Source organism: Plectropomus leopardus, chromosome 20 (assembly GCF_026936395.1).
Source record: "Plectropomus leopardus strain MGB_pleo_1.0 chromosome 20, ASM2693639v1, whole genome shotgun sequence".
Taxonomy (NCBI): Eukaryota; Metazoa; Chordata; class Actinopteri; order Perciformes; family Serranidae; genus Plectropomus; species Plectropomus leopardus.
This window is the reverse complement of record NC_142195.1, coordinates 27,949,315-27,968,143: the sequence shown is the minus strand read 5'-3', so window position 1 is coordinate 27,968,143 and position 18,829 is coordinate 27,949,315. Positions and strand designations below refer to the sequence as shown.

Genomic DNA, 18,829 nt, shown 5'->3' with positions numbered 1-18,829 from the left:
TTACGCGTTTGGAGAGCTTTTACGCACGAGAGAAGCGGCTTTGTTTACCTGTAGGTCGGCTTTGTTTTGGGAAGATTGCGACGTTTTCATTTGGAGACGCGAATTAAAGGGGGAATCGCTTTGGGGACATGCGCGCGGCGCGTCTGACGCACCTTTTGTTGTTTTAAAGAGGCTCGAGAGCGCAGGTGAGGAGCTGAAACCTGGCGCCGGATCGCTGCGTGGACTCTGATTTTTAGCGTCTGGGGAGTTACGGGAACAAAATGAGCAAAGCGAAGAACAAAACTGATAATAAGACGGAAAAAGCTTTGGCTGCCGAGAAAGAGCAGTTTGCTAAACAACAGGTAAGTAATTAAACTTTTATTCTTTTATAAGTTAATTGTTTACCACCTAAACTAAGTGATTTATCCTGATTCCATTTTGATTTTACGGTTTGTTAAATTCAGCTAAATTATAACTTGTTGGGGAACATTTGAGGACTATTATTTTAATTTTAGAAGGTGCACAAAAAATCAAATAGTGACGCTAAAATTGACCCCAAAAACCAGTTTAAAATTCAATATTTGAGTGGAAACGGTTCGATGCGAACTTTTAATTTTGCTTTAAGGAAGTCCTGCTCTCATATCTGGTGTAAATCTAACTTTGTCTCTTTTTTTTAATCTGCTACTCTCATCTATTTCCGCAAGATGTTGACTTGAAGGAAAGTTGAGCTGTTTTAACTCAGTCGAGTTTTTTTTTCTTTCAGCTCCACAGCATCAGCAAAACGCTCATCTCAGGAGAGACGCCGCTCAAAGAGAAATATGTCCGCAGTATCCTTTTTACCAGAACCCCCCAAAAAGCATCTTTGATTATTCAATGACCAATAAGTGTAATGTTGTATTTTGAGCAAACTGCTAATATCCGCATGCTAACATTTACTGATAAGCAGTGGTGGAAAGTAACTGTGTTGGGGGAGACCAGGATTGGTTGGCACACTTTTATGTTCCTATTATTTATATTATTTTTTTGTGCAGTGTCAAATACTCACACTCATACTGCTCTGCACACAAAATGTGCTCATGATGCCACTGTGTAGATGAATATATATATATATATATATATATATATATATATATATATATATATATATATATATATATATATATATATATATATATATATATATATATATATATACATATATATACATTTATTATCACAGTCTGGCATATGTCAGTGATTAGCAGCAACATTGACTGTGACAGTGCACCTAGAGGAAATAGCATGTATTTTGTCCGTATGCCCAATATGGTAAAAATGATGTCATCCAGTGGAAAAGGGTATAAAAAACAAAACAAAAAAAAGTCAGAAATCCCAAATGTTACCCAGAAATAATACAATGCATGTTTTTATGCTTTGATGGCTGTGGGATCAAAAATGTTTTTGACATTTTTTTGACAGTAACAGTCTGAATGTAACTAGTTTCTATAGTGTATTTTAAATTATTGCAGGCGTTTAGCTGAATATTCCAATATTAAACAAAAATACACAATCTTGCCAAAACTTTTGCCATATGCATCACCACAGCCAAAATTATATAAAAAATAAAAAAGAAGAATGAAAAGCGCGAAAAAATTTGTCCCTAAGAACTAATCACAGTCTAATGTAATTCACTTGCTAAAACACAAATCTAAAATTGGATTGAGATTATTATGAGTGTTTTGGAGTTTCCTTGACAACAGTGAAGACATCATCATGGGGACACATAAGGAGGGCGGAGCCACCACCTTCTGGTCTTACACCCTCAACCTGCCGCTGTCCAGCAACTCCATGATCAGCTGGAAGTTCTGCTACCTGCTGCACAAAGTGCTCCGAGACGGACACAGAAATGTCAGTTCAGATCTTATTTTTTTACCTCACCACAATCTTTTCCATCCTTCTCCTCTGTGTCAATGATGTCTAATCTCGGTCGTCTGTGTTTGACCTGCAGACAGTCAGAGATTCCCACAGATACTGCCGCAACGTTAAAGATATGGGTGTTCTCTGGGTGAGTACTCAGGTCTTTTTCCCAATGTGAAAATGTAAAAATACTCAATGAAATTCTTAAAAGATGCTCATGAAAAAGGGGTTAAAAATTATAATAAGTCTGTAACCTAATTTTAAATATATTATTATGATATTTACAATATAGTTTTTAACAAAAGAAGAGTTTTTTTTTTTAAAAAAAGAAAAAAATTACCTGAAAATTTGCAAAAAGTAAAAAAAAAAACAAGGAAACGACCTGAATAAAGGGGCTTAGAAATTTTGTAATTATAAATACAGTCATCGATATTATAATTCTTCCCCCCCAGCTTTTTTCTTTTTTCCCTAGATATTTTATCTTTTTTTTTTAAATCTTCTATTTTTTTGCAATTTGTGGAGCATTTCTCACCATGTTTTTTTTTACCATGTTTTTAAAAGACTTTGAGCCAATTTGTTCAGTTTTTAAAGGGTTAAATATTTGTGAAAGGCGTCTGAGATCAGCACCAAAGTGATGTTGATGTAGGTTTCAAAGGGTTAACCGTCACAGCATTTGTCACACTTGTTTTGCATCCAGGAAACTCACACATGTTAAATCATCTCACGTGATGCTAATCAGGCAACCAAATCTTGTTTTTTGTTGTTGTTGTTGTTGTTGTTGTTGTTGTTGTTGTTGTTTTTACTATTAATCTCTCTATTTTGTATTTTGCAAACATACAAAAATGGAAGTTATATCTTTTAATCAATTAATTATTTTTTTTTTACATTTTATCTTTTTGTTTTGTATTTTGCAAACATACACAAATTGAATATCTTTTTGTTTTTTCAGGGAAACTTGCATGATCGGTACGGCCACATTGTTGCCTTATCTGCCAAATTCCTCTGCCTCAAGTTGGAATTTCATACAAAGGTAACACATAAATAAATATTTGTTTTATGGTTTATGTAACGACCTGTGACAAACTCAGAATAATAAAACCGTTAAACAAATAAATAAATCCACAGCACAAAGTGATCCCGGGCAACCTGGAGGCCAGTGACGAGACTCTGGAGAGGGAAGCGGGAAACGACATGACCAAAGTGTACGTTTTCTACACCACGACTTTTTGTTCAGTGTTGATATTTAAAAACGTGGTTAAATGAGCCTCATTAATATTATTTTGATGTGTTGTAGGTTAGATATGACGCAGGAGCTGATGGATTATTTGGAGGCTGGACTGAAGATGGAGGAGACAGGTGAGTCCTCGGAGACGTGACTCTCTATATGTTCAGGCTTTTTTATTTTTAAGTTCCCATATTAAGCTATTTTTAAGGTTCATACTTGTATTTTAGTTTCTATGAGAGCATGTTTACATGCTTTAACCCTGTGAAACCAATTCAAATTGGCTTGATTTATTTCAAAAACATGAAAAGCAACTGAAAAGAAAGAAATGACCCAAAAATTTGGAAGAAATAATTAAAAAAAGTTACAAGAAAATCTCCTGAAAATAGCCAAACAAACAAATAAGAAAAGTAAAAAAAAAAAAAACAGAAAAAGACCTGAAAAAGTGCTAAAATATAATAAAAAATAATGAAAATAATATCTGATAATTACCATTAGAGTTTTCTCTTTATTTTTCCATAGTTATTTTTTTTTTATTTATGGGCTATTTCATGCTGAGTTAGTGATTGCAAGAAATTTGTAGATGTAGAAAATTAGTTTTTAAAAAGCAAATGGGAAAACTATATTTATAATTATCTTAATCACATAGTCAAAAACATTTTGCAGAATTATTGTTATTTTTACAGTTCATTTCCTTGACTGTTTGTTTTTGTTTTTAATTTTTTTTTTGTTATTGTTTTTTTTTTTTAGTGTATTTAGCTCACAAGAAGAAGATGTATCAGGCTTTATTCTTTTGGGATGTCACATGATGCTTTTAAAATCAGAAAAACTCCTTTAATTTGTCTTTAATTTTGTGTTTTTCTTGTTCAAAGTTTTGCGTCAGCTTGATGCCAACGGGGCTAAATCTACCACTCCAGCCGGACAGTGCAGACTGGCTCCTCTGATCCCCCTCATACTGGACTGCAGCTTCCTCTACCACTTCTCCGTCCTGCTCATGTTCAAACTTCACAGCCGTGAGTGACATGAAAATATGTTTTTTATTATTCAAATTAATCCTTACAATGTTAGATTAAAAGTGAGATAAATTGGCTTAATTTATTTCAAAAACATGGGAAGAAGGCAATGATCAATTTGAGACAAAATAATACCAAAATTATCACAGATTTTTAAAAAACTACAATAAAAAATCCCTAAAAATAAGCAAAAAAAAAAACAAAGAAAAAAAGGAAATAACATGGAAAAAAATCTTTAAAAAAAAAATATATATAATTTTTTTAAAGATTTTTTTCATATATACATATATATATTTCTGATATCTAAACAGAGCTCTCTGCACAGTTTCCCTTTCGTTAAAAAAAAAAATTCCAAATTTCTTAAATTCTTGCAATGTGTGAGACATTTCTTACCAAGTTGCCTATTCCCTTTTTCCTTGTGTTTCTCTTTCTTTCTTTTTTTGTCGTTGTTGTTTAAATATCCTTTGTTTTACAGGCATTGCTCCAGATGTTCTTCTGGGACACCGGGAGCGGTTTCGTGATCTTTTTAACGGGTAGGTTATTAATATTATAATGCAAAAACACATTTTTGTACCTCTTATTGGTTCTGTGGGTGACAGCTGTGTTTTCCTCTGCAGCCTGACGCAGTTCTTCAACAGAGCCAGAGAAATGGAGTTCTTTAAAAGTGTCATTCAAATCCCAGATCTGCCCGACGTAAGTAACTTAAATGTTTCCTAATGTGCATCTGATCTGTTTATTTTTCCATCAGCAGAGGTGTAAAAAGTATTCAGATCCTTTACTTAAGTAAAAATACTGTTATCACACTTTAAATTGCTCCACTACAAGTAAAAGTCCTACATTGATGTTACTGAAGCAAAAGTCTGTAACTATAATCAGTCAGATGATAATAGTAATTATAAACTTTATTTGTATAGCACTTTTCAAAACAAAACTACAAAGTCCTTTACAAAAATAAGAAGCGATAGACAATAATAAATAAATAAATAAATAAGTAAAAGTATTTAAAGTGATACAACATGGGACAATTGTACTTAAATGTTATACTATTATATATGATATCACATTATGAATCCTCATGGATAAATGTAAAAGTGGGATTTTCAAGTTACACTGCCAGATAAATGTATCAGAGTGGACGTATAAAATGTATTTGAAATTTATTTGAGTAAACGTACTTGAGTGACATTCAACCACTGTGCGTCGTGTACATGTACTTTGTTTATTGCACAGGCTCCTCCAAACTTCCTGCGTGCGGCTGCCTTGGCTGAATATAAAAAGGCGGTGGTGGTGATCCCCAACGAGGAGCGTCAAGAGGAGGAGGAAGCGGAGCCGCAACCAGAGATCAGAGAGACGCCACAGATGCAACCAGTGCGTACAAGTCCAGAGATAAATGCTGTTAATGTTTTTCAACCCTTTTTATAGCGTCACAGCTATGATTTAGTCGTTTTTGCTTTTTCGTCACTGCAGTATTATCTGCTGAGCCAGATGGGAGCTCCTGATGTGTCGGTGGATCAGAGAGAAACAGAGAACGAGAGTCTGAAGAGAGAGCTGGAGGTGCTCAAACCAGAACTGCAGCTCATCAAGACTGAGGTGAGACGAGCGTCAGTGGGTGGAGAAAGTATTCAGATCCTTTAATTAAGTTAAAGTACTACCACCACACTGTGAAAACAATAGAATAAATGTCGGCATTATATCTTCCTGCAAACCACGATACATTGCATTTGCACATTTTTATGTAGCGGATACGTGAAGCCTACATTTCAACAACGCAATGTGTCACAAGTAGTTGGGTTTAGGCACCAAAACCACTTGGTTAATTTTAGGAAAAGATCTTGTTTGAGGGCTAAAAAGACACAATGTAACGTATTCATGCTTTCCAGAAATGCACATTTTCTCCTCCTGTTGCTCCTCTCAGGCTCAGAGGTGCGTGACGGAGTTAAAGGCTCAGGTGAATCGCCTGGAGGCCGAGGTCGAGGAGCAGCGCACCCACAAACAGATGGCCATGGTGGAAAAGGAGCACCTGCGGATGGAGGTGGAAGCTTTACGGAGCGCCAACGTCGCCAACGCCGGCGCTCAGATCGGGTTCAAGGAGGCAGACAGTGAGTGAACAGATTTGTGTTCAGGTGAAGTCAAAGTGAAGCTGATTCTCACCGAGCGTCCTCTTTGTCCCCTCGTGTCCCCTCGTGTCCCCGCAGACAGAGCTCAGGCAGCAGAGGTCCGTTTCTCTCAGCTCAAAGAGAGACACGCAGAGCTGATCACCAGCCACGCCGACTTAATGAAGAAGGTGAGCTGCTCCCTCAGAGCTCTTTGTTTTTGCTCTGTGTGGGAAATGAGGCCATGAAAAGTTTAGTGAATATTTTTTATTTATGTGCCACGATGCCTTAAAGTTATTTCTCAAATTGAATTTTCACTTTATTTTTCCGAGTTGAAAACAGTGATGTAATGTTAAATCTTAGATAAACATATAATAAATCTCTTAATCCTAATTGAACCAAACAGCCATAAAAACAAAACAAAACAAAAAATCTGACAGTCACTACTAAGAAATTTCACATAGTTATAGTGTCACCAAAAAAAAGGAAAAAAATAATAATATATTCATTAATTGTCGGTGTCTCCCACTTGGACCACCACTTTCTGTCTAGCGCTCTCTTTCCCCTAATATTATATGTAAGTTTTTTCCATTTCTTCTGCTTGTCTCCTATTCTCTCCATCTCTCTAAAGAAGGAATTAATTTCTTTAAACAGTTTTTGTTATAAGTTTAAGTGCAGTTAACCTCCACTCCTCCCCTCAGGCTTTTCCAAAGCAGAATAAATGCATCAGTTATACAGATATCTAAATTAATCACACAAAATGTTCTATTATGTAAACTGATTTTTTAGTTGCTCTGAAATGTCTGTGTGTTTGTGCAGAATGCAGAAACAGTGAAGCTGCTGTCGAATACGAAACAAGGGCAAGACGATTTGCTGAGAATCAAACAGCAGCTGGAAAATGAGCTGGAAAATCTGCGGCAACAGGGAAGAAACACGGTGAGGCCTTTGATTCATAACCGCCGCAGCTAAACAACAGCCTCCGAGATGGTGTTTTCAAAGAAAATCTTGAGTATTGATTAAGTTTCTCCTCTCCTGATCAGATGAATCAGCAGCAGCAGGAGGTCGAGCGCCTGAACAAAGAGCTGCTGGAGCAAAGAGCAGAGATGGCAATTCTCCGCAGCACTCTGGACAGTAAAGAGATGGTGAGACTGAACATCAAATAACAGTTAAACAGACTTTTATTATTGCACCAAGCACTGAAGATATCATGGCTTAGTTTTAGAAGAGGGAGTAAAGATTCACACAAAAGAAACATAAAAAAAACCCCTGTACTCAGTAAATATGTTCAATTCTTTTTGAGTATTGACCCAAATTTCTGAAGCACCAAGTATAGATTGATACCTCGTCAGATTCTTGTATACTAATCTGATATTTACTGTACACGTATAGTGCCGTGGAAGCCCATTTCTGCCAATGTAATGGCAAAAAAGATCCTTTAAATCATTATAATAACAAACTTTATTGAAATAATCAATGGCGTGGTTATTATTGTAGTGAAAATAATAAGTATCTCAAAACAATTAGACAATTTAATTATTTTCATTGTTTGAGAAAGTTTCTCATTATTTTAAAATACAAAGTCATTATTTTTTGATATGCCATCATTATGTTTTGATAAAAAGTCATGATTTTGAGAGATAAAGGCATTATTTTAAGATATCAAGTCTTTGATTTAAGATAATAAGTAAGCATTTTGCAATATCAAATCATTATTTATGATAAGTCATTATTTATGAAAAAATAAGTAATTATTTTAGATATTAAGTCAATTTTTTTTAGATGTTTTATCATTGTAGATATTTAGTCAGTATTTTTTTTTTAAATATAAAGTCTTCAGAAATTTTCTTAATGAGTTACAGGATTTTTTTTTTTTAAATTATCACATTGGCACATTTGGGCTTCCATAAAGTTCCCTTATGGCTGCTTGTGTTTAATTTAAATATTTGTTAATATTTTAAAAAAAACCAATATAGTGAAAAAAGTGTCACTTTGATATCGTTACGGTTTCGGTGCTGCTATGAGTGAGACACATGAACAGACTTGGCTCAGTTTACAGCTGTATCCCGTGAATCCTCTTATCTAGAGGCCTTTTATTTGCACTCACATATATGTCGTTTTCTTCAGGAGGGATCTCAGGTGAGCGGCAGCCTGGCGGCTCTGCAGGCGGAGCGGGACATGCTGCTGCGCTCCGCCAGAGAGAAAGACGCCGAGATCTCCTCGCTGAGACTGCAGGCGCAGCAGCAGCAGGGCTCCCAGGACCTGGAGAGAGAGCGACTCCTCCGAGAGCTGGAGGCTCTGAGAGCTCAGCTACAGCAGCAGGTACGGACTCAGGATACACAGAAACGACCCACGCAGAGGCACCCTGAGGACCGCCTCTTAACCCTTTAAAAGAAATGCCTTTGCGAAGAAAATATACAATCTACACCGTGGAATATGATAACAACCTGCATCAATTTATGAAGTATTTTTTTTTCCCCGGTGCAATTCGTTGTAAGTGCAAAAGTCAATATAATATAATAGAAATCTGAAAATAAAAGTAACTACAATAAATATATATAAATAAAAAAACAAAAAGTAGATACAAAAAAAGTCTAGAAAAAAATCTATATAGAATATATGTAAAAAAAAATGGAAGTAACTTAATCAAATAAAAGAGTAATTAATCTCGTAACAAAATTTGTTTAAAATGTTAGGTAGAAAAAAAACAAATAGTCAGTTTAATATAATAAAAATAGAATTTGGTAGAATTACACCTTAAGCGAAATACTAAAATTGCATTTTATAAAAAAAAGTATCTGCAATTTGATGGCAAAAAATGTGCGGTTCTAACAGTCAGAAGTGCACAACACAGCTTTTCGTCTGCATCAGTTTTTCCTGACTTTTTTTTTTTTTTACAATTATGTGTTTATTAATTTCCACATTTAACAATTAACAAACATTTAAAAGATAATACAGAAAAAAATTGAGCGGCGTCCTAAAAGTCTGTTAGCATTTTTGCACTTATGGTTCCCTCGTCTCAAAGTTTCGGGGTTTTTTGAATGAGTTTTTGGTAAAATGCCTTAAATAAGATCTGTGGTTATCATAGATTTTAATCATTGGTTTTAAATCAAACTTTGGGACGATATTTCTCACTTGTCAGTAGCTCTTTTCTTTTCATTTTTTATTAAATCTAGCATACTTATATTTTTTTATCCTCTTTAAATCCTTTGTTTCATGTGTCTTGTGTTTCTGTTAAATCTTGTCTGAATACCTTTTAATGTGTTATATAAGCTATTTGAATGAGATTGTTTTTGAAGTAAATAAACCTTCCTTCCCAAAGCTTGCCATCAACGCAGAGCAGAAGTTGGAGATCGACCGTCTGAGGCGAGAGCTGGACTCGACTCGAGCGGAGCTGAATCGCACCAACAGCGCCCTGCAGAGCAAAGAAATGGTAGGAATGATTATTTTCTATGATTGCCTCTGGAGAGTTAAAAAAAGAAACACTCACAGATGCATATTTTGCCCCTCAGAGCGGCAGCCAGCTGAGCAGCTCGCTGGCGGGGCTGCAGGCGGAGCGGGACGCGTTGCTGCGCTCGGTGAGGGACCAGGAGGCCGAGCTGAACTCCCTCAGGCAGCAGGCGCAGCTCCACCAGAGCTCCCTGGAGCAGGAGAGGCAGAGGAGCAGCATGGAGCTGGGAAACCTGCACGCTCAGCTACAGCAGCAGGTGCTGCACACACTTTATCACGTGCACAGCGTAATGAGTTTCATGCTGCTTAGTTACTAATGAGAAAGAGTGTGTGTGTGTGTGTGTGTGTGTGTGTGTGTGTGTGTGTGTGTGTGTGACATCAGGCCTGTCGTGAAGGAGAGCTGGCCCACAAGCTGCAGGAGGAGCAGTTCTGTCTGCTGCAGTGTGCTGTGGTGGAGGCTGAGGGCATCATACTGGACGCTGTGGCCAAACTGGACGACCCCATACACGTCAGCTGCACCAGCTCACCTGGTAACGCTTTTTGTCATTTCTCCCCCAACGAAAATCACATTTGTTACACTGAATTTACTCAATATGAGCATTTAAAAAAAAAAAAAAACTGGAAGAAGGCAAAGTGCAACATAAGAAGAAACTACCCAGAAGTACAAGAAAAATACCAAAATTAGTAAAAATAAATAAAGAATTAAGATTAAAAAAATTAATTAGATAGACAGATAGATAGATAAAATAAATGTATTATTATTGATAATAATTGATAATTTGTCCACACAGTTGCGATGGTAAAATACTTAAAAACATCCTAAAATCCACTTACAACTACATTATAGTGTGTTTTAAACTTGTACAAAATTGCTAGATATGGGAGATTAAAGTTAAAAATAATTAAATAGATAGATAGATTAGATAAAACTAGTTATAAAAAATAATAATTTAAAAAAAAAAATGAATAAAATTAAAATAACTAAATGAATATGTAAATTGATTTATTTTGTATTATTATTGATAATAATGAATAATTTGTCTACACAGTTAACAACAAGCTTACATGTACGTTGGTAAATTACTTAAAAACATCCTTAAATCTGTTTACAACTACATTATAGTGTGTTTTAACCTTTACAAATACCCGTTAATACCCTTAACTCCATAATACATAGTCCCACTTAGATTAGTTTTGTTTCTCTCATGAGCTCTCTTTGTGTTTTTTAGATTATTTGGTGAATCGAGCTGAAATCACTTTGTGTTCAATCGACAAAATGCAGCAGAGCCACACCGTCTACCTGGGGAACAGGAATGGTGAGTGAGCTGTGTGTGTGTGTGTGTGTGTGTGTGTGTGTGTGTGTGTGTGTGTGTGTGCATGCGTGCGTGCGTGTGCGTGTGTGTTTTCAGGTTTCACGATAAAGTATGTTTAAGTTCAGATAATATAAGTATACAATGTCTCCTACAGAGATGGAAGACGTATTCAGGTCCTTTACTTTCGTAAAAGTACAAATACCACACAGTGAAAATACTCCACTACACGTAAACTTACTTAAAAAAATGTACATTAGTAAAAATCCGTAAGTATTATCTGTAAAATTTGCTTAAAAGTACTCAAAGTAAAAGTATAGATTGTGGAGAAAATGTTTCCTGTTGTATGTGATATTTTGGGGTTAATATTACTGCTAAAAGTACAATACTTCCCTCTGAGTCGCAGTGGAGCAGGTGCATAAAGTTGCATTAAATACAAATACTCAAAGTACAAGCACCTTAAATCTGTACTTCATTAAAGCACTTAAGCAGATGTACTTCGTTACATCCCAGCTCTGCTCCTGTGTTGTTTTTCAGACGCCAGTGGTTTGTTGAGATCCGTCACTCAGTTCTCTCACCTCGCCGCTGACACGATCGTGAACGGAGCCGCGACGTCTCACTCCGCTCCCGTCGACCAGGCCGACCGTAAGAGACGCACGTTCACATCCTGACGTCAGAGTGACGTTTATTAAATACACCAACAATAAAACACTGGCTGTCTGATGCAGGATTAACGGACGGCTGTCGGGACTGTGCCAATAACTGTCTTCAGTTCCTGAAGGACCTGAAGATTCAGGCCAGTTTACCGAGAGCAGATCCCTCCGCCGTACGCTACGCCGTCCAACGCCTCCTCGCTCAAGCACAGGTGAGGCAGATTTTTTTTACATATCTTTATTGAGCATTAACAAAAAACAATTGGCACTGACAAAAAAAGACAGATGTAGAGTGCTCACTTTTTCCCTTATTTTTGTTGAAACTCATCTAAATTAACAACACAAATTAAAAGCTAAAAAATAATAAAAACAATATAAAAAATAATAAAAGATACAAAACTTGAATTGCTCTGCCTGTTACCCGTGGTGTAAGAAATTTCCAGATTTTTTACCAAAGTAAATATAATAATATCCCAGTGTGAAAATACTCTGCACTCTGCTGCATAGAAAGACAGCAACAAGAAGCTTTACAAGAAAAGACCAAAAACATAACAAAAGGGAAAAAATCAGGAAATTACCTGAAAAAAAGTTCTAACGAAAGAAAAATAAATAAATATTAATATTTATATTAAAGATATATTTATACAACCTAATTTTAAATGTATAATATAATTATCATGAATATTGTTTTCTTTGTATTATTCTTAGTTGTTTGAGGATTCTCTAATGATTCTTTTCAATTTTTAAAGACTATTTTCAGATCATTTTCTTGTCATCTTATACATTTTTTTGCAATTTGTGGGGCATTTAATGCCAAGGTGGTGATTGCTTTTTTTCTCCATATTTTTGAAAAATCAGCAATAAAAAAATGGTTTAAATGCTTGTGAAAGGCATATGACAGCAGCACAAGAAAACTGATGTTAATCTATTTTTGAAAGGGTTACGTACCAAAATTAAAAGCACTTATTATGCAGAATTATATATGTATTATGCTATTAGGTTATAATTGAGATGTATTTGTTTGTTTACTTTAATGTTTCATCTGTCAAAATATAGAATATATAGTCGAATATTTTATTCTGAATCTGCAAAGTAACTAGTAAAATATACAAAATTTGAGGTCTAGTGTCGTAGAAGTATAAAGTGGCAAAAAATAAAGACACTCGGGTAAAGCACAAGTACCTCAAATTGGACTAAAATACAGTACAGTAACTTTTCACAGGCCTCCACACAGATTGTACCTGACAAAGTACTCTGTGCTGTGTTTTTGATGCGTACTTTAACTGTGTGTTCACGTTTAGGATCTGCGTCCGAAAGGTCACGATGTGCTGAAGGAAGAGCTGGGATACATGGTGGACAAGGAGATGATCGCCACGTCGACCGCCATCGAAGAGGCTGTGCTGCGGATGGACGTAAGGACACACGATGACAGATAAACCTGAAGAACTGTGGACCACGCACACACACACACACACACGCACACATTAACATTTTTGTTTTAAATTTTAGGAGATAATGAATCAGGCAAAGAGAGACACTTCTGGGATCAAGCTGGAGGTCAACCAGAGGTGAGATAAATGCTGCATCATCTTAAATTGTCCATTTTTAAGCTTCTCTTTAATCTGTGTTTTTTCTTGTTCTGTCTCAGTATCCTGGGATCCTGCTCAGACCTGATGAAGGTGAGAAGTCTTTTTTTTAAAACTTTTAAAACATATTTGTGAGCTTCTCTGATTCATTTTCACTCTGTGTTTCTTCTTCTGCTTCCTTTTTTCATGTCCAGGCTGTTCACATGCTGGTGACCGCTGCTACTGACCTGCAGAAAGACATCGTGGAGGGAGGCAGGGTGAGTGTGCAAAAAACTTAGATTAACTTTAAATAATTAATTGTCATTTAGCCAAGGCAGCTTTATTCATATGGCACATTGTAAACAAAGTAATTACATCATAAGTGCTATGTATAGGCAGGGAAAAATAATTACAATATCATAAAAAAACAATAAAATCAATTAAATGAAATTAAATTAAAATTTAAACAAATAATTTAATTAAAATTAAAAATTTAATTAAATTAAATTAAAAGAGATATAAATGAATAAAATACACAGACCAGTGATACAGTAAATTACTGTAATAATTTGTAAATTGCAACAAAGAAAATTAAAGTTGTGTTGTTGTGTTGTGTTGTCCTTGAATCCTTGAAAAAACAATCAGTAAAGGCACAGCAGATTTTTTTATTTTTTTTTTAGATTTGAAAGTGTTAATTGTTAATTGTTGATCCATCCCTTAATTTTCAGCCCTATATCTGGGTCACATAAACTGATAAATAATATTATTGGGAATTTTCATTTAAAAAATGTGATGTAAATTATAACGTAACTAATAACGAATTGTAGGCCTCATTGTCTGTACTAGTTTGACCGGTATGAAAGAAGTGTTCAATTTCATTCTGTGTGGTATAAAAAACAGGTTAATTTGTATGTTAAATGTTGCGTTTAGTGACAGGTTTATAATCGTTCTTCCTGTAGGGAGCAGCATCTGTTACAGAGTTTTACGCCAAAAACTCTCGCTGGACAGAAGGACTCATCTCGGCCTCCAAAGCTGTGGGCTGGGGCGCCACGCAGCTGCTGTAAGAATCCAAACACATATATTATTATCATTAGTTATAAATCCTGAATATAAAATGGTATAATAAATGTGTACTTGGCCTCTTTGCTGTCAGGGACTCAGCTGACCGCGTCGTGGGTGAACAGGGAACGTACGAGGAGCTCATCGCCTGTTCGCATGAGATCGCCGGGAGCACGGCTCAGCTGGTCGCTGCCTCGAAGGTGAGGCTCTTTCACACACAGTTCCCAGTAAATACAGGGTTAACCCTTCAGGTACTGCTACTGACTTTCACAATTCACTCAGTCAGGATCATTTTCCGTCTAAAATGTCACTAAATATTTTCAGAAATATTGCGAGTGAGGAGCTGTTTTTGTCTGGTGCAGATGTTTTTTATTTATTTATTTATTAATATTGTTTTTTTTTATAGGGAAAAATGCAAAAAAATATAGTACAAATCCCGCCTGTTACAATACAGCTGTGGTAACTGATGTTACACATACAGAGATTAAAGCTATTTCTAGTTTTCAGCTCCTGTCCTGAGTTAGGCTTTTAATACAGAAAAAGAGAAAAATAGAAGATATTAGGGATATGTATTATATGTAATGTCATGGGATTTTTCAGACATTTCCCCTCATTTTTTATTTTTATAACTGTTGGAGTTTTCAATATTCCATTAAAAAGTACAGAAAAAAGTCCAAAAATTGAATTGAGATTTTAGAGCTAAATTAAATATATACGTGTGTGTGTGTGTGTGTGTGTGTGTGTGTGTGTGTGTTATATACATATATATATATATATATGTATATACACACACCAGAAACAGCAGTATTAAAACTTTTACATAGATCACTACTCAATTACTACTAAGAATGACAAAAGAAGACAACAGTATAAATTTAATAGAATCAGGTGAAACATTAACATAATCATGTACAAACATAGTAAAAAAAAAAGGTAAGTAAATGAGGAAAAAATAAGACAATTTGATAATAAAAAATAGATAAAATAATAACAACTACAACAACAACAATAATGATGCGTGTATGAGAATTAGTGCCGAGTCTGACATGAAATTAGTGACAAATATATATATATTTTTATGCCTCTTAGTGTTTGACAGAATAAACTATCAGCAGTTTACATTGGGACTAGTTCCTCTTTATAAAATAGTTGAATTAAAGTGAATGCTGTGAATGAAACTTTTCTTGATATTCATTCAGGTTTTGAACTATATCCACTTTTTTATCTCAATTCTTCTTTTGTACAGCTTCATGATTTTTTTTCTACAATATTTTTAGTAAATTTTTTTTATTTTTCACTGCGAATCGACCCTTTAAAAATAAGCATAATACGATTTTTTATTTTTTTGCAAATGTTGAATGTAGGAGTAGCTGTTTTCTCTACATGGTACCCCAAATTTCTGGTAAAATTAAACATAATACCAGCACTCACAAATGAATTTACTTATATAATGTGGACAAAAGAACAGAAACAGAAGCATAGATAGATAGATAGATAGATAGATATTTTTATTGTCACTGTACAAGTACAATAAAATGCTGATGGATCAAAGCTATAGATGCCTAAAATCTTGGAAAAATAAGTAATAAATACTCTAAACTTAACCAGCTTTACAAATGTACAGTAAACAGTACAAAACAATAAATAACTGAGGTAAAAATACAGCTGCAAAGACATCATTAGTGTATTCTTCACTCAATCGCTGTATCCGTGTAATTTCAGGTGAAGGCCGACCGCAACAACAAGAAGCTGCACACGCTGAAACAGGCCTCGCGGCACGTGAACGACATGGCAGCTGTGGTCGTCACCTCCACCAAACACGGACAGCAGCAGATCTCCGACCAAAGTGAGAGGGGGAGCGCAGGGAGTGCGGCGTCAGATATCTTCTGCCAAAGCGTTTTGTAAACATCGGGGTCGTTGACGTTTAATGTGATGACGGCAGAAGATGTAAAGTCAGAATGTCGCCAAAATCTATGGAAAATATGCACAAAACGTCATCGCAATTCATGGAAAAGTTGTTGATATTTTTCAGTCTGGACCAAAGAGGTTGAGAGACAAACGTTTTCGTTACTCTGTGATGTCGTTCCAGGTGTGATGGACTTCTCCGGCATGTCTCTGATCAAACTGAAGACGGAGGAGATGGAAGCTCAGGTGAGTCCAAACCTTTATCCTACAGAGTAACTTTCATCCCGGACTCTATTTTCTCATGTTTCTGTGCTTTAGTGGCTGATATGAGCAACGTTTTTTGAAACTGGTCCAGTAAAGAGAGAGAGAGCGCGCAACGCCCCCGGTGTAACCAGACGGGGCAATCGTGTACCGTCACCGAGCATTCATTTAAAGAGGTTATTTTTGCCACAGACAAGCTCAGATTGTTATTAAGTGTCTGAAGTTTCTCTCAACTTTTACTTGATCCAGTCTGTGTGTTATTGAGTCTGAATCTCACTCGAGAAGTCTCATCTTAAGACCTCGCGAGGTGTGACTTATTGCAGACTCAAAATACGAGTGACAGTTGGAGAAAGTAGTGCCAGAAGCAGTTTGCTGTATTGAAGTATTGACGAAACGCTACCATCAGAGAGGAAACACCAGAGGCAGTCTAAAACCTATAAATAAAATTATGAAAATAAATGATTAATAAATAATAATAATAATAATAATAATAATAATAATAATAATAATAATAATAATAATAAAGAATAAATCAATAAAATACTCCAAATAGATAAAATGTAAATGAATAAATAACAGCACAAGCTATAATAATATATAAAAAAAATTTAGAATATCAAAAAGATATACCAGCTAATAAAACAGTAAAACAGGCAAAAATTGCAATCTGGTTAAATTAAAAAGAAAAACAAAAACTGGGGAAAATAGGGTCCAGGCTGAAAAATGCCAAAGTTAAGTACAAATATGACTTACTTGTACTTTTGTAGTCTTTTATTTTCATTCCTTCAGCCTTCTAGTTTCACTCAACATTTATCTCACAGTTTTACTCACGTTTAAATAAAGATCTTTACTCTGAAACACAGGTGGAGCTGAAATGATTAATCACGTTATTGTTCTCTCTCAGGTGAAGGTGCTGCAGCTGGAGACTCAGCTGGAGCAGGAGCGAGTCCGTCTGGGGGAGCTGAGGAAGAGGCACTACGAGCTGGGGGCCTCCGGGGCCGCTGACGCCGAGGACGGGGCCGATAGCTTCCCGCCGCCGCCGCCGCCGACTCTGCTGGACTCCAAGACAGTAACTCAGTCCTTCTCACAGACGCAGCCGTACCTGAACACACAGAGCCTCGCGCCCACCAACCCGTTTGCTCCGGCGCAAACACAGTCGTACACACCGACAAGCACATACACACCCTCTGCAACATACACACCCTCTGCAACATACACACCCTCTGCAACATACACACCCTCTGCAACATACACACCCTCAACAACATACACACCCTCTGCAACATACACACCCTCTGCAACATACACACCCTCTGCAACAAACACACCCTCTGCAACATACACACTCTCTGCAGCATACACACCCTCAACAACATACACACCTTCTCAACCTTACACACCTCCACAAACCTATACCCCGTCTCAACCGTACACGCCGTCTCAGCCCTACATACCGAACCAAACCCAAAATTACCTAAACCCTCAGTCTTACTCGCTGTCGCCGCCCACGACTCAAACCTCCAGCCTCTCGCGGCCGCAGTCTCCGTCTCTGTCCCGCGCGAACCCGCAAAACAACGCCGAGACCACCAAACCGGCCTCGAGGAAACCCAACATCTTCACCAAATCTGGAAACTTGCTGAAGAATGCGGTAAGTGCTAAAACCCGCCTGCTAGAGTTTTATCATCATATATGCTTAATAGTAAAAAAGAAAGAAATTAATATTTTTTTAAAGAGCAAAGGAAAAAATGTCAATATTCATAATTATCAGAATTATATATTTAATATTATTTTAAAGAATTATTATAATTTTTTTTTGTTTTAATTTCTTGGGGTTTTTTTGGTAAATTTCCAGGTAATTTTTTGTATTTTTCACAGATTTCTTGCTAACTTCTGGGTCGTTTCTTCTTTTGTTAAGCCTGTTGAGTTCATTTAAGCAAATAATAGCCCGGGCTAATAATTAAAGTTTTACATTAAAGGATCATGTTTGGTGGATGGTGTATAAAAGAGTCTTTTCTTCTTTTCTTTTTTTTTTTTTAAATTTGCAGTTCAAACGAGGTGAAACTGGAACGGGAGACTCATGAAGCCCGACTGAAGAAGAATCTGACGTTTTACTCAACAATCAATGGAAATATAAGTCCTTAATATTTGTTAAAATAAAACAAAATATGATTTCAATCTAATGTTCCAGCTCTGTAAAAAGAAATCGGTCAGATAAATGTTCAAATTAATACTTTTAAATGTATTTTGTAATCATACCAAAGCCTGTTTTATGTCAGTGATTGCTGTTGTATACTGAGGTGATTTATTAAAGATAATAAAGTTATCTGAGGCTGAATGTGGACGTGTGTTTATCCACATAATTTTGTCTGTTTAATTTTGTGTCTTTTTCTGTCCTTTTGTGTGTCTTTGTGGTTGTTTTCTATCTC

At 36.0% G+C, this 18,829-nt stretch overlaps 1 protein-coding gene across 1 annotated transcript; it reads left to right on the top strand.

The window, feature by feature from the left end:
• The first annotated feature begins 108 nt into the window (after window positions 1-108).
• On the top strand, window positions 109-18,738 carry hip1ra (huntingtin interacting protein 1 related a). Its single transcript, XM_088070924.1, has 33 exons — window positions 109-341; window positions 743-806; window positions 1,724-1,866; window positions 1,967-2,023; window positions 2,825-2,905; window positions 3,001-3,077; window positions 3,170-3,231; window positions 3,970-4,110; window positions 4,586-4,643; window positions 4,728-4,803; window positions 5,341-5,478; window positions 5,578-5,700; window positions 6,026-6,209; window positions 6,306-6,394; window positions 7,023-7,139; window positions 7,244-7,345; window positions 8,328-8,522; window positions 9,523-9,633; window positions 9,713-9,907; window positions 10,033-10,180; window positions 10,880-10,966; window positions 11,498-11,605; window positions 11,689-11,825; window positions 12,915-13,025; window positions 13,123-13,181; window positions 13,262-13,292; window positions 13,394-13,456; window positions 14,138-14,238; window positions 14,332-14,437; window positions 15,960-16,083; window positions 16,327-16,388; window positions 17,308-18,051; window positions 18,449-18,738. The coding sequence occupies exons 1-33, from the start codon at window positions 261-263 to the stop codon at window positions 18,482-18,484; spliced, it is 4,011 nt and encodes a 1,336-aa protein (XP_087927050.1). The 5' UTR covers window positions 109-260; the 3' UTR covers window positions 18,485-18,738.
• Window positions 18,739-18,829: the final 91 nt, after the last annotated feature.

Bases quoted from the DNA above. Each gene is read 5' to 3' on its own strand.
- hip1ra (XM_088070924.1), top strand. From the start codon at position 261: ATGAGCAAAGCGAAGAACAAAACTGATAATAAGACGGAAAAAGCTTTG. The intron at 1,867-1,966 runs GTCAGTTCAGAT...TTTGACCTGCAG, and splicing joins TCCGAGACGGACACAGAAAT to ACAGTCAGAGATTCCCACAG. The intron at 14,438-15,959 runs GTGAGGCTCTTT...GTGTAATTTCAG, and splicing joins AGCTGGTCGCTGCCTCGAAG to GTGAAGGCCGACCGCAACAA.